The sequence below is a fragment of the Mchenga conophoros genome, linkage group LG3, assembly GCF_057382185.1.
Source record: "Mchenga conophoros isolate Kocher_MC1m ecotype Shallow Benthic linkage group LG3, M_conophoros_male_GT1.1, whole genome shotgun sequence".
Classification (NCBI taxonomy): domain Eukaryota; kingdom Metazoa; phylum Chordata; class Actinopteri; order Cichliformes; family Cichlidae; genus Mchenga; species Mchenga conophoros.
In genome coordinates, this window is record NC_140528.1 from 3809613 (window position 1) to 3825964 (window position 16352).

The 16352-nt window shown below is 41.0% G+C and overlaps 2 protein-coding genes across 2 annotated transcripts in view; both read left to right on the top strand.

Moving 5' to 3' along the window:
- LOC146577017 (protein NLRC3-like) overlaps nucleotides 1–16352 on the top strand; it is a 543118-nt gene that overhangs the window by 161044 nt on the left and 365722 nt on the right. The window lies entirely within an intron of this gene.
- Nucleotides 1–16352, top strand: part of LOC146577022 (protein NLRC3-like) — a 50409-nt gene that overhangs the window by 1787 nt on the left and 32270 nt on the right. The window contains exon 2 of the mRNA XM_085268209.1: nucleotides 6467–6519. Within this exon, the coding sequence (XP_085124335.1) occupies nucleotides 6471–6519 (49 nt within the window). The 5' untranslated portion in view covers nucleotides 6467–6470. The remainder of the gene's footprint in view (nucleotides 1–6466; nucleotides 6520–16352) is intronic.

Below are 16352 nucleotides of genomic sequence, written 5' to 3' on the forward strand. Positions count from 1 at the left end.
TTTAGCAGCATGTTTTGCAAATTACTGCATTTTGTTTGACTTCCTTGTGAAATCCAACCCCCCCAATAAAATTACATAAGGTATAAATAAAAGCCAAATAAAAGAAAGAAAAAATAAATTCCGCCTGGATCTCGGTACCTCCAGGAGCAGCTGGTCAGCTGACCTGGGACTGACACAGTGTGTGGAGATGAAGAAGCTCAGAGAGCTACAGTGGGGCAAGACTGTGAAAGCATTTAAAGACAAACGGCACAAATTTTAAAATGAACTCTAAAAGACACAGGCAGCCAGTGCAGGGAGGCCAGCACAGGGGTTATATGCTCTCTTTTACAAGTTCCTGTTAGGAGTCGTGCAGCAGCATTTTGAACCAGCTGCAGACGTGAGAGCAATGACTGACTGACCCCCACATAAAGTGCGTTACAGTCCAGGTGGGAAGAAATAAAAGCATGGATCACTGTTTCAAGGTGCTGCTGTGAAAGAAAAGATTTGCCAGTCGCCTTAAATGATGACAACTGGACTTCACCACTGCTCTGATTTGGTTCTCCAATTTCAAATCATGTCCGACTTAAAACCAAGATCAGTAACAACAGGTTTAAAATAAACTTCCAGGGGTCCCAAATCTACAGAGGAGGACTCACAGGGACCAGTGGGTCCAAACAGCAACACTTCTGTTTTCTTTTCATTAAAATTTAAAAAGTTTATAGCCAACCAAGCTTTAATGTCATCTAGGCATGTCATGAGAGGTTTTATGGAGATGCCACCCTTCTGCTTCAGTGGCAAATGAATTTGGCAGTCATCGGCATAACAATGAAATGCGATCCCATGCCTTCTAAAGATGGAACCCAGAGGCAATAAATACAGTAAAACGAGCAGTGGCCCTAAAATTGAACCCTGTGGGACGCCGCATGACAGAGGAGCAGAAGATGATTTGGAACCGAGAAGGCTGACAGAGAAAGTTCTGACAAATAAACCTAACCAATTGAGTGCAGTGCCACCAACAGTTTTGGGAAGGTTAGTTTTAAAATGTATTCCATTACAGATTACAGAATACATGCCCCAAAATGTATTCTGTAACGTATTCCATTACGTTACTCGATGAGAGTAACGTATTCTGAATACTTTGGATTACTTAACATATTATCATGCTGTTTACAACTACATGATGTTAGGTAATCTTACACGGATGGATTAAGTGGCAGAAACACACACGGGCACAGGATAGTTGTGATGCAAGTTTATATACCAGAATAGGGAATATTTACAAGGAAGGGGGCTATATACAGTGACAGATAAAAATGTGCCAGGAGAGTAACACCGAAGAGATGAGACGAAGCCGAGGTATGCAGATGACGCACCGGAGCTACCTGACAACGAGGAATAAAACAGAGTTTACGGAGTACCGTTGATAGCCGAAAGTTAAACAAAAGTGGACGGGGAGAGTTGGAGAGCTTACTTGAAACACAAACTACAGCTGCAGCAGTGATCACAGCCTGATGGAACGTAGCTCTCCGTCGCGGATCCACAGTAGCCAACACCAAAAACGAGGCAGGCGAGCAAGCAGCGGAACAGGCTAAAACAAAAGAGAAGCAGGCAAAAAGTGGATCCTTAAAACATGCAGCTCCACAGCGTGGAATCAGCAGATTCAGCTTGCACTAACACGTTACCACTTGTGACAGCAGCAATACTCCGACACCAGACGTCCGTGACTCGGCTCCATAAAAGCGCTCACTGATGACGTCCGATGTGCCGCAGGTGTGCCGGAATGCCATCAAGCCCTGCCTCGCCTACCTATGCCAAAAAGGAAAACAAAACCCAAACAACAACAATACACCTACCCACCACCTCCTAACACATGAATGTACTATTGCTGTGATTTATTACTATTACTGAAGGTCCGCGGCTCCGAACTGTAGTAAAGGACCTCTGACTAATACGTCGGGTTCGTGTCGGGCTCATAGCTGAAAACTAGCTTTACTTTGTTGTCTGGGTCAACTTTGCTAGCGAGAGACAGAGAGAGGCGTTGAAAGGCTGCTCCAACAGAACTTATTGTTTCGGAGGAAAACACGAACACGGTGTGCAGTCGAGTGTTAATAGCTTACTTACAGCTGGGCTCGTCAGGCACTCTTCTTGGCTGCAGTGGTTATTATTATATTTACATGCTTCCAGCTCCCATTTCTGCTCGATGACAACTCGTACTTTTCCTTTTTCTCCCTCCTCGCGCTCACAGACACATAACGGGTATGACGGTCCATTCTCCCTGCAGCACGAACTACACTGCCCATCAGGCTACATGCTTTAGAGCTATACATGTAGCATTCTGCCTGTTAGCTTAGCACAACAACCACAACAGCAACAACAAAAATGCGCTCTCTCACCCAGGAAACGCGCAGAGAGAGAGAGCGTCACCCTGTAACCATGGCAACCGTAACGCTGCCGCCTGGAACAACAGAACGTAGCTGTCAAACAAAACCCAAACAGCCCTGACCCGCGACAAGATGAAACAGGAAAGTACCGCCGTGTAATCCATTTATTTCAACAAAGTAACTGTATTCTGAATACCACCTTTTTAAACGGTAATGTAACAGCCACTATGGTGTGGTGTCCCTTTAAGACACCCAAGTCGAGGGTTAAGGGTGTCATCAGTGTGTGCCACTGGTCTCTCTCTCTCTCGCTCTGGGATTATGAGGACACATGCCTTCACGCTTGTGCTTAACGAGGGACGGATTTATGTTTTCTTCTCCAGACCTTTTTTTTTGTTTTATTTGCAACGCTTGGGTTGTATGAACGCTGGGCGTTATGTTGTTGAGCCACAGCCGTTCAACCGGGCTTTTATATGGTTGTTGAAGAAGGCGTATTAAAGAACCACCGTGGATTATCGATACCAGCGTGGGTGTGTGTTCTTCCGACTAGCCTGCTAGGTGTTTTGCCGCCTCCTCTCAACCACGCAACAACCCGAACTGTAACTGTAACGGAATACAGTTACTCATATTTTGTATTTTAAATACGTAACGGCGGTACATGTATTCCGTTACTCCCCAACACTGGCCACCAATACCCATCACATCACTTAATTGAGGAATTAGAGTATTGCGGTCTTCGGTGTCAAAAGCAGCAGTTAGATCAAGCAAGACAAGAACAACATGGTTACCAGAATCACATGCCAGAAGGATGTCATTAAAAACCCTTAATAATGCAGATTCATTGCTAGTAAGGGTTTTAAAACCTGACTGAAAAACCTCAAGGATGCCGTTATCATCTAGTCATCTTTCAGTTGACTAAAAACAATTTTCTCTAAAACCTTGGAAACTAAAGGCAGCTTGGAAATAGGCCTATAATTAGCTAAAACGTTGTGATCAAGTCCAGGTTTCTTAGCCCTTTGAAGTCCTCACCAAGAAAAAAAGCAATGTAATTTTCTTTTTTCCATTCCTTATTGAGTTGGGTGAGTAATAACCACAATCATTTTTTTCAATAGACCCTGTAGTTTTTAAAATATTGATCTGTACCAAACGGTTGAGTGTCATGCAAATACAAGTACATTAGATAATACAGTTGAAAAAAATTAAATAAAGTGCCGAATTAAAATTAAATGAATAACAAAATCTATCCAGGGCATTGGATACAGTTTATTTCTAGCAGCATGCCAGTGAACATTGCTGTTTTCATTCCATCAAAGGACAGTATAATATCAAACAACAAAATACATAGTTTTTTCATCTGCAAATGTGAAAAATGTGATACAGCACAAAATACTCACATTCAGGCCACTTCTGATTGAATTCTACTGTGCAAAATCATTTTTGTTTTTTTAAAAAAAGAGAAAAAAACAGTGCAAATCAAGCACATCTGCTTGTGGTTTTGGTCATTGGGGTCTTAGGGTGTAGCATTTATTCTGTGGTCTTGGAGAGCTGCATCATGTTAATCAAATTAACACTTAATTTGATTTATCAACAGCAATGGATAAACAATGATTTTATAGCAAATAATCAACATTAATAACATTTAGGTTATGTTAGCATTAGCACCATGAAGGGACAAATCAACTGTTCGGCTGACCACTTTTTAAAAAAAAAAATTAAATATTTAATTTCACTTTCTTAATGCTGTCAAGTGACATACATCTGTTTAGTAAGTCCTCTAACACTATCATATATCAAAAATTATATCTTCCTATCTTAGTTTAATCAAAAACACTGAAAATATGTTGGATGTTTTTTTTTTGTTTCTGACTTCCTGTTTGGGAGAGGTATAAGAAGAGCCAACCGTTTACATTCACAGCGCCTTCTGGTGGATTTTTTTGGCATTACAGATGTAAACCAGGCCATCTGTCAGCTCTTTGTTACTTCGGAAACATGGCTTAAACAATTTCTCTTCCACGACGCAATCCGATAAAAACCGATCTCTTTACCCGTCGGCTTCCTGTGGCTGTCATGCGACTATTGCACTTAATAACACAACAGCTTCTTGCCATTCTTTGTGTGTCTTTTTATCGCTGTGTGACTGTTTTCATGTGAAAGCCTGCTTGCACTAGTACCGCTTGCCACTCGTTCCCAGAATCCTTTGCGCTTTTACCCTGGACTGACGTCACATTTTCAGTCTCTATAATGGCAGTTGTTGATGGATGTGGCTCTGATGCAGCCGTGGTAGCTGCTGATAATCACGATGCTATCAGGTACTGGCAAAAAGGAGGAAATCTGTCTTAGCACATTTGCGCCGCTGTGTGTTTTTGTGGTCTTCTTTTGGAACTATTTCAGTGAGTTTTAGTCGGAGTGCGGTGAAACTTGGTGTTTGGAATCGGTGATAGCTCTGGGAGCTAACTAGCCTTTCTTTAGCCGATTACATGAAGTCTGTTTGGTTTTGTTTGTTTATGGACTTTTGGGCATTTATGTAACTACTCTTTTAATCATTGCTTGTTTCGTGTGTTTGGTGGTTGTAGAAATGTTTTCTATCAGACTTTAGCAGAGATTTCTGTGGATACCACACATGTCTTTTGCCCCCGGTACGGGAGCGTGGGGCTTATTAAAGTAAATTTGTAAGAATCAGCAATTTATTTAAGCTTTTCTCTCTTTTTCATTTTCTTTTGCTAACTGTGTTTAATAGGAACGTGGTCATTGAGAGCATCTCAGTCGGTGCTGCTGTTTCCTGTGTCTGTACAGAGTTTGATCTTCAGCACATGATGTTCGTCTGTCTCTGCATCTGTTTCTCTGACTGCAGCTGTGTTTGGAACATCCAATCCTCCAACACCTCAACTCTGCTGATCCTTACTTACTTATTTATACTTATTTTCCACCCTGATTTACGAATAAATTCTTTACAAATCCTACCATGTGAATTCATGGATTTTTTTTTTTTTCACATTCTGTCTCTCACAGTTGAAGTGTACCTCTGGTGCAAATTACTGACCTCTGTCATCATTTTAGGTGGGGGAACTTGCACAATCGGTGGCTGACTAAATACTTTTTTGCCCCACTGTAAAATCAAAATTCACGTTTTATGCAACTAAAGTGTTTCATTATGTAGGCTACAGAACATAATTCAGTTATAGACGATATATGAAACATGTATACTTACTGCATTTGAATCATTTAAACCATATGTGATATAAACACCTCCATGTGTGTTTGAAAAAACAAACGCTTTGATTTTGACACCCCAAGAAAATCTTCCTAGATCTGCACGTGTTCAGAGTAAGAGCCGAATAAACAGCAGCAGAAGCTGATTGATGAACAGCTGAATGACATATCAGCTGTAGCTGCAGCATCTGCACAGAGTTTGATTGGCTAACGCTGATTTGTTTGTTTTTTCAAACAGTACAGCAGAGAGAGAGAGAGGAGGAGATGAAGAGTGCAGCAGATTGATGAGACAGTGAAGCATCTGACAGAGCAGAGCCAGTTTAAAGGAGCCTCACAAGCTCACACATGACAGCTTCATCAACATGGAGCTCTGAGTGTTTATTAAAGGCTCATTGGACGCTCTGACACAGCTGACTGCAGCCTTTAGCTGTGAGCACACAGTGTCTCACATTTACATTCACTTCCCTGTCAAACTCAATAACTTTAAACAGCTGCTGTTATCAGGTGAAGATAGCAAAGCTTTCAGGGCTGAGCCCCAGTGTTTCAGGATAATGGCCCCAGAGACCACAGTCACATATGTGGGGAAGGATTTTAAGTTTAAAACTTCCTTTAAGCACTAACAGCAGAGACGCACAAAGTCGCAGACAGGGAACAAAGTATTTTAGGTTTGTATTGTCAGATTATTTAATCATTATACTGAACAAATATGTGAAAAAGTAAAAACCTCTATTATGATGAGGTTATCACTACATTCACATGTCATCGATGTGTTCTTTCACACAGATCAGTTTCAGTGTGTGTGGCCCGTACACTAAACCATGACACAAATTCATATGATGTGACACCCAGACTGTGTTCACTGTTTCTTTTGGTAAAATCATCTTCTCGTGTTGTTATAGAAAGATGATGGAAGAACCTAAAGAACAGCCAGCCAAAGCAGCTCCATCAGCAGGTAGGAGATCAGTGCTTTGTATGATGAGACGTATGGATGTATAGACTTCAGGCAGATTCTTTTTTGTAACTGTGACAAGTACATAAAATTCACGAGTTGTAACCTGTCCTAATCTTTGCCTTAATCTTTCTGTGGGACATTAATATAACATGAGAACTTCCAGTCTAAGGAGTTTGGCAGAGAAACAACTGGACTTTTTTGTACTTTGAACCCACATATGAGGTTAAAACGATGCCACCTTAAAATGAAACTGAAGAAATATTGAAACTGAAACAAATGTATTGAAAGTGAAATGATAGTGAAAAAACATAAATATAGAAATTTAAAGAAAAAACTCACTGTTCATGTGGTTTTCACACTTACATCGTTTTTTTCCACGTACAGTTATTTTTTCAGCTTCAATTAGTTGGCACTGCTTCGGCATCTGAGGGTGCGCTTGAGGGGCGGGGCTTCAGAGCCACATATATGAGCCACATATGTTTGCGCACATTATATTGCTGACCAGTGACTGTAGAAATCATGGACGACCTAATATCTGCAGCAGCTGCAGTCATGAAGAAACTTGCGTATCTCTGAACGGCACATAGAGCGGGGACGCTGAGAGGAGGTCCAGCGTTTACCGACTGTTTCAAACTGACAGACTCAGGTGTTCTTCAGTGTCTGCCTGACAGAAGGACCTGAGAGCCGCCACAATATTTTTGGTAAGTGAAAGGTGTTTGTAAGCTAATCTGTAGCTAACATCCTTAGCTAGCTAGCTAAGATGGGCACTCGGCTATCGGCAAAACTTGTTTTGTAAAGTTTGTTTAGCTAACCCGTGCAGGTGAACGAAATGAACAGAAACGCACCGGGCTGCTCAGTCAGTAACTAACCACAGTTACTGTACTTTTATTATGAGTATTACACTGTAAGAGCAACAGGCTGCACTCTGCTGCAGCTCCTGTGCAGAGCTGATTATTCAATATGTGCAAACAGCAGCATGTTTTCACTCTTTTGCCACATCTGTAAGGATATTAACACATATTTTAAAAAAGGCTTGCACTTCAGTAACCCCTCATTAATCATTAATTACAGATTAAATAGCAAAGCCTAATATTTATGTACTCAAACCAAATACTTCTGCTTGGCAGCTTAAGTTAAAATGTGTGTTTCATTTTTCCTCGGATTACATTTTTAGCACTGACTCTGTGTATTGTTTTTACTAAGTTTGTTTCAAATATTCAGGTTAAATAAAACAGTCTGAATCATTCTTATTGAGGTAAGTTCACAAAGTTACATGTGCAGTACAGCTTACATCCTTTGAGATGGAAAAAAGCATTAATATTTGTTATGATACCTCTGTATGTTGGTGACCACGGTGCAGCAGCAGACTGAACCAGGACTGAAACCTGCTCCGTCTGCTCATGTATGCAGATTCACATTCACAAAGCACCAACAACTCAAAGGTTAACATTATATTGGAAAATCTGTTGGTATATATACGGCTTTAAAAAATAAACAGCTCGTATGTGAGCAGAGCTGAAGAACTAAAGAAATGTAAGAGAAGAACTTCAGATCCTGGGTGTGTGAGGACAGAAGGATCAGCTCTATTTCAGATTTGAGATAAACTTTATATTTCAGTTTGTGATGGTTCTGTTCTCTTTGTGATTACAGGAGCTGATTCAGACCTCAGCACCACCCAGTGACAGCAGACAGATCATCCAACATGTTCACATGTTAACTGCAGAATGAACTGATGCAAACAGTACAAAGGTTAAAGCACCACATGTGCTGTAGTGAAAGCTGCAGCTGTTTTATTGATAAAAACAAAGTCAAAAGGATTAATCACCCCTGTATCATATGAATGTTGGGTTTTTCTCTGTATCTGTTATTGTACGATCTACTGTACAATATAAAGCACCTTCAGGTGACTGTTGTTGTGATTTGGCGCTATATGAATAAAATTGAATTAAATTGAAATGTAACTGTGTCACTATATATCAGCATTAACAGGACCTCAGCTTGGTGTTTCACAAAGCTGCTGATCTCAGACCTGCACAGCTTCCGTTTTAAACACTGAATGTACTCAGCTGCATGAAGAGCACGTTTGAGTTTCTCTGACACAATTAAATAAAAACTGATGAAGGTCAAAGGTCGTCACTTGTATGTCGAACTACAGACTTGTCATCTGGAATTCTTTCACAGTTTTTTATTTTTGCCAATAGTGTGTTATTTACCATAAAGTGATTCAGAGTCATTCATACCAGAGTAACCAGAGAGGATGATATATTTTTAAATATATAACTATCCACAGGACTGAATATAATATCTCTAAGTAAAAGTCCAGAGACTCTGAGGATTATCCAAGTATTTATAACATTACACAAAGCAAAGTTCTCCATCACACAACGCTCAAAAAGAGATTTCTACGCCGAGTATGCATCATTCTCAGACTCCTCTCATACTGCCAATAAACTCTTCCAGCTCCTCCTCCCCTCCAGGAGGCGCTACAGGAGCCTTCAGACTAAAACCAGCAGGTTTAGGAACAGCTTCTTCCCCACAGCTGTCACCCTACTGAACTCAGTCCCCGCTGAGCCTTTCCATCCACACTCACCTAACCCTTCTACACTCCTCCTCCCAGTGACCATGATCCTTTCATTATCAACATTCACCACGTTGGTTACTGCTGTAGTTTTAGGACACTGACATGGTGTAGTCTCTGTTATAGTGCCTACACTGTTATAGTCTGTTCAGAGAGCTACGCTTCCACTACTGTAGATATTTTCATAGCACTCTGTAGATCTGTTTACCTCACAGTGCTTCATCTTTATATATGTATATTTGTTCATAGTATACCTGTATACTTACCCGTCTGCAGAGGTGGGTAGTAACGAGTTACATTTACTCCGTTATATTTACTTGAGTAAGTTTTTGGAAAAAAAATTTTACTTTTAAAGTACCCTTTTTGCACGATACTTTTTACTTTTACTTGAGTACATTTGTGAAGAAGAAACGGTACTTTTACTCTGCTACATTTCCAAAATTTGACTCGTTACTTTTTAAAAAATAATTAGTTTAACACATTAGATAACATGCCGCCAGTGGAGTTTCCGGTAACTTTTTTACCAATCAGATGTGGCCATGCAGTCACATGACCAGCTTGAAACTGTGGCGGGCAGAGCGGCCCAAGCGTTTCAAAGTAGCGGACACACGGAAAGAAGACACACATGAAAACATGGCAAAGCCAGTTGTCTACGCTAGAGCTGAAGAGGATGAACAGCATTTTCCTCACATACAAAGAATGTTTCGCTTAAAGGCAAGGCAAGGCAAGGCAAATTTATTTGTATAGCACAATTCAACAACAAGGTGATTCAAAGTGCTTTACAGAGACATTAGAAACAAAAACAAATAAAAAGCATGATTTAAAATTGATTAAAACAAGCAAACAAACAAACAAACAAACAAACAAAACAGTATATAAAATCAAAACAGATAAAATCAGAACAGTAGATAAAATCAGTAGTTAAATGTAAGTTTTGAAATTTAAGCTTAAAGTGTGGATTTGGTGCTTTATTCAAATGCAGCTGAGAACAGGTGAGTCTTCAACCTGGATTTAAATAAACTGAGTGTTTCAGCTGATCTGAGGCTTTCTGGGAGTTTGTTCCAGATATAAGGAGCATAAAAGCTGAATGCAGCTTCTCCGTGTCTGGTTCTGACTCTGGGAACTGATAAAAGACCGGATCCAGATGACCTGAGGGATCTGGAAGGTTCATACTGGGTCAGGAGGTCACTGATGTATTTTGGTCCTAAACCATTCAGAGCTTTATAGACCAGCATCAGAACTTTAAAGTCTATCCTCTGATGGACAGGCAGCCAGTGTAAAGACCTCAGAGCTGGACTGATGTGGTCCACTTTTTTGGTCTTAGTGAGGACTCGAGCAGCAGAGTTCTGAATGAGCTGTAGTTGTCTGACTGATTTTTTTTTAGGTAGACCTATAAAGATGCTGTTACAGTAATCAAGCCTACTAAAGATGAATGCATGGACTAGTTTTTCCAGGTCCTGTTGAGACATCAGATCTTTTATCCTTGAAATATTCTTGAGGTGATAGTAAGCTGACTTTGTTATTGTCTTAATGTGTTTTTCTAAGTTTAGGTCTGCATCCATCACTACACCCAAATTTCTCGCCTGGTTTGTGGTTTTTAGATGTATAGATTGAAGTTCTCTGGTGACCTGTAATCGTTTTTCTTTGGCGCCAAAGACTATTACTTCAGTTTTGTTTTTGTTTAGCTGGAGAAAATTGTACGGGGCCTTGGTCTCCTGGTGACATTGTGATATATATTTGTGTGTCATCTGCATAGCTACGACAGTTTATTTTGTTGTTCTTTATAATCTGTGCCAGTGGGAGCATGTAAATGTTAAACAGAAAGGGTCCCAAGATGGAACCTTGGGGAACTCCACATGTGATACTTGTCTGCTCAGATGTGAAGTTACCTATTGATACAAAGTATTTCCTGTTTTCTAAGTATGTTTTGAACCAGTTTAGTACAGTTCCTGAAAGACCTGCCCAGTTCTCCAGTCGTTTGAGTAATATGTTGTGGTCAACTGTATCAAATGCTGCACTGAGATCCAGTAAAACTAGGACTGACATTTTTCCACTGTCTGTATTCAGACATATGTCATTAAACACTTTGGTCAGAGCGGTTTCAGTGCTGTGGTTCTGTCTAAAACCTGACTGGAAGGCATCGTAGTAGTTATTCTGTTTTAAGAAGTAACTGAGCTGTTGAGAAACTGCTTTTTCAATGATCTTACTTAAAAATGAGAGATTTGAGATCGGCCTGTAGTTGTTCATTTGTGTCTTGTCAAGATTGTCCTTTTTCAGTATAGGTTTTATTACAGCAGTTTTTAGTGATTCTGGAAACACACCTGATAATAAAGAAAAGTTGACGATCTGTAACAGGTCTGACTCTAAAGTCTTTGAGACCTTTTTGAAAAAACTTGTTGGCAGGACATCTAAACAGCAGGAGGAGGAGTTCAGTTGACCTAAGATGTCCTCCAGGTCTTTGCTGTTAATAGGTTGAAACTGTTTCATGGTGTTTAAACAGTTTTTTGGTGGACACAGTACATATCCTGAATCTTCTGTTGATGTACCAATTGCTTGTCTAATTTTTTGGATTTTTTCTGTGAAGAATTTGGCAAAGTCATTGCAGGCCATGGTCGAATGAAGTTCAGCTGCCACTGACACAGGAGGGTTCGTTAGCCTGTCAACTGTAGAAAATAAGACCCGAGCATTATGGCTGTTTTTAGTGATGATGTCAGAGAAGTAGGACCTCCTTGCACTCCTCAGTTGTAAATTAAAATTGTGAAGTTTCTCTTTATAGATGTCATAGTGAACCTGCTCAGCTTTCCTACACTCTCTTTTTTCTTTTTTCACCAGTGTGGAGTTTCTCCATGGAGACTCCTTCCTTCCTTCACCTTAATGGGAGCAATAGTGTCCATTACATTTAACATGTTAGCATTGAAGCTATTGACGAGCTCATTGACTGACCCTCTGGACAGGTCAGGTGTTAATGGGAAGACCTGGTTAAAAATTGCACTACTGTTTTCAGTTATACACCGTTTTGTGATCACTGTTGTTGATATATTTGTGTGGGCTGAGATTTTACTTTCAAAGAAAACACAGTAATGATCAGACAGGCCCACATCAGACACAGTAACCTTTGAAATGCTCAGGCCTTTGGAGATCAGTAGGTCAAGAGTGTGTCCTCTATTATGTGTGGCCTCTGTTACATGCTGAGTCAGCCCAAAGTTGCCCAGAGTGTTACTCAGGTCTTTAGTCCCTTTGTCCTGAGGGTTGTCCACATGGATGTTAAAATCCCCAACAATAATTACACAGTCAAAATCAACACAGATCACAGACAGCAGTTCACTGAGGTCATTAAAAAAGTCTGTGCAGTATTTGGGAGGCCTGTAAACATTAAGAAACACAACTTTGGATGGGGCCTTCAGCTGTAAAGCCACATATTCAAAAGACTGAAAACTTCCAGGAGATAGCTGCTTACATTGAAATGATTCATTAAATAAGACAGCAACCCCTCCTCCTCTCCTGCTCACCCTGGCCTCACTGATAAAACTGTAGTTAGGAGGGGTCGTCTCGATGAGAACAGCTCCACTGTTACTTTGGTCCAACCAAGTTTCAGTTAAAAACATAAAATCAAGGCTGTGCTCAGTGATTAAATCATTAATTAAAAATGTTTTCCCAGCTAAAGATCTAACGTTTAACAAAGCCAACTTAAGTGTTTTAGAGGTATTACTTGTCCCCTCGTGTTTGGGAGCAGTCTGTGGCACACAAGGTATGTTTACTATGTTTAAAGATCTTTTAGAGTGCAGCTCTCTGTGTTTTGACCAGGCCACATGTCTCCTTCTGTCACCTAAAAGTACAGAGATTTTAAAACCTTCTAGTAAACAGGGTCCCAGCTTCTCCTGGGAAAAGTCACCACTGCCATAATCCTCGCAGCCCGGACCCTAAACACATCAGACTGTGGAGACAGAGCGTGAAGGTGGTAAGGAGGAACTAAGGGGGGCGAGGCTGGGCAATGTGACTTCGATTGCTCTGATGAGGGCGGGGCTCGATGGCGAACCTTTGGCCGCTCTGGTGGGGGGTTTATGGGGGACAAAAAGGGATTGGGCCGGGGGGTAGATCTGAGCCCAGCATTGACTCGCTCCATCATCTCCTCAGTGAATTTCAGGTGTGGGGAGGAGGGAGAAAGGGAGGGGGAGGCGGGTGATGGCCTGTCAGGGGTTTGGGGGACTGGGGAAGATCGTGGTCCCTGGTCCTGGTCGTTGGTGTTGTTGAGAGAGTTGGAGGCAAATAGGGACCCCTCTTCTTGCCTCAGATGTCTCTCCTTTCTGAGGCTCTTCCCGGGTGGGGGCAGATGGAGCTCCTCCTCAAGGTTTCTGCTGGGCTTTGTCTGTTCTTGGAGTACTGTTTGTTCCTCTTTATGAGATAACTCCTCGTTTATCTCAGCCTTGGCACCAAGCACGGATGGATGACGTATGGAATAAAACAAGTTGGAGGTGAACAGTTTCACCCCTGACTTGTTAAAATTAAATCCATTTGCTTTAAACAGATGCCTGCGTTCCCAAAAAATATTAAAGTTGTTGATAAAATGCACTGAGTGGTCAGTACATGCTGATATAAGCCATTTATTCAGTGTAAACAACCTGCTGAATCTCTCGAGACTGACCGGCGGTACAGGTCCACTGATGAATACAGCTGCATTCAGAGAGTTTACAGTATTTAATAATCCAGTAAAGTCCCGTTTCAGAACCTCCGACTGTTGTTTGGACACATCGTTTGACCCTGTATGCAGAACAATGTTTGTCACAGTTGGATATTCATCTGCAATTTGAAGAATTCTCTCCTTCAGGTTGTTGACCATATCCTTAGGAAAGCAGAGGACTTTAGTGTTCTTACCGCACATCATTTGTACATCCTTTACGGCAGAGTCACCCACAATCAGAGTTTCAGGCCTAGCCTTTAGCTTTCCCTGTGGTCTTTTACTTTTCAACAGATTTTCAGACCTTACTTCGCTGCTTTTAGATGGATGGTTGTCCGATATAGATCCAGGGTCCTTTGATAGTGGAGCAAATCTGTTGTGCAGTTTCACATTCAGTTGTTTTGGAGGTTTGTTGTTAACCTTCCTATTCACTGTTGTCCAGTCCTGTTTCCTCTCGTATACAGGGGTAGAAGAGCTTCTCTGTCTCGTAGGAAGTGAAGGCCAGTCGGTTTCAGAGATTTCAGCTCGCTGTGCTCTGCCCGTGATACGTCCTCCGCCTTCCAGGAGACATGATTTATGTCTTGGTTTTGCACCAAGACAGTCCAAGGGGGGATTATCACTTGAGGATTTATAATAATGCACAGAGTCTACTTTCTTGGTCATGTTATCTGTGCTCCTTAGCTGTGTACTAGCTTGCTCATCGCCATTGTTTTGAATCAAAGGTAAGGTTGTTTCATTTCCACACAGTCCATTTACCTCCACGTTTACTTCTAAGCGATGAATTTTTGTCTCCAGTACTGCAATCTTCTGCAGGTAGTCATCTGTGGATAGGGAAGGCATCTTGTTGCTAGTTAGCCTAGCGGTTAGCACCTTTCCAGGCTATTGGGGCTGTTCGGTGCCCAGACACTGTAATCAGGCTTCAGCTGTGTCTAGGCCACAGACACACGGAGCGCTGAGGATAAGGTAACTATAAAAATGTTGCTGTTTCTGTTAAGAACACTTTAGTCCTAATGATCTATAAGTGTCCAGAAGCTATCGCAGGTAAGCTCATACGGAAAAAAGGGAAAAAATCAGCATAAAAATCAATAAAAGAAGAAAAGCATTTAAGGAGCAAACAGATGACGCGTCCACACTCGCAAAAGATACCATTGGGTAAAAGCAGCACAAAAGAGCAGCTATGTCTTCAGTGAGAGCCAAAACAAACCAACTTTTCAGCGTGAAACAACTCAGTTCATGTAACCTGAGGAAACTGTAAGTTTTCTCTAAATATCTTTTAGCTGTGGTTAGCTGGATGTCAGTCTTATGTTACAGACGCTGTGTCGAGCTTGAGCTGCGAGTCATATTTTCGGCGCTACATTGTAGTGAGATAAGTTTGTGGGTATTTTGTGCAGCTTCAGCTGTCCTTTTAACTGCTCGCTGGTTAGCTAGCGTGAGCTATAAGCTAACAGCTAGCATGGTTAATGACGCTAGAGTTCCACGCACATGCAAACAGCTCGTCTCTACTGCTTTAACTGTTAAAACAGAAGACAATACTGCAGCTGACAGGGTTTATTATGTGAAACAGCAGCTTGTTTAGTTTAAACAGTCTGCATTAAGCTGGGCAAACACTGTGCGATTTTTTTTTTTCAGTCGCGTTATTCAGCTCCTGCTCAAACTGTACAATTAAATCGCAGAGGTTAGAAGTTCATAGGTCACGATGCAGGGTCTCACACTATATGGCCTGATGCTCTGATGCGACCCGAGTGCTCAAACTGTGCATTCATAACATGAAGCTTATCATACAAAATCTGTCCCTCGCTCTCCCTCTCTCTGTCTTACAGACACACACACCATCAACTTTGCTAAATTACTAATGAAAAACATTGACCAGGCAGCTGTGATTGAGTAGCAATGTCCATCCAACTCTTTTCATGGTTGTTGTAGTCATAATAATTTTGTGAGGCCACATTGAAAAGTGTTGGATACAGAAGCGTAGTACGGAAGCGTAGAGCCGCCACCCAGGCAAAAGAAAAATAGAGCTATGTCACATTATAACGTGAAAAGTTTATTATTATAGTATACTATTGTTCTAACAATATTAGATATAGTTCTAACAATATACTTTTCATGTTTGTACAATATACTATCATTTAGGTACAATATACCTATTACAATATACATAATTCTCACGTTCGTACTTGCACTCGTTCTTATTTTAAACTTAATCTGGAATGCAGGATATGAATGACAAGATTTTGTTTTTCATATTTTTCATTATTTTTCAGTTTCAATTTTTTCTTCAGTTTCATTTTAAGCTGGCATCATTTTAACCCTACACACCCTAAAATTTAGTATTTGTTGATGAGATGTTGAAGTGTTAATTGAACAAAGTTAGAATACAGTGGAACCCCGACTTACGAAATTAATCCGTTCCCGAGGGTCTTTCGTAAGTCGAAAATTTTCTTAAGTCGAAACAGCCATTGCACCTTTTGAGTGAGGTGATGCTGAACGATAGGCTAATTGCTAACTAGAACAACAATATGTCGTTCAAGTGGAACAGCGAAGCACGAGTACGGAAGCCAAGGGGTTGTCACATGATTC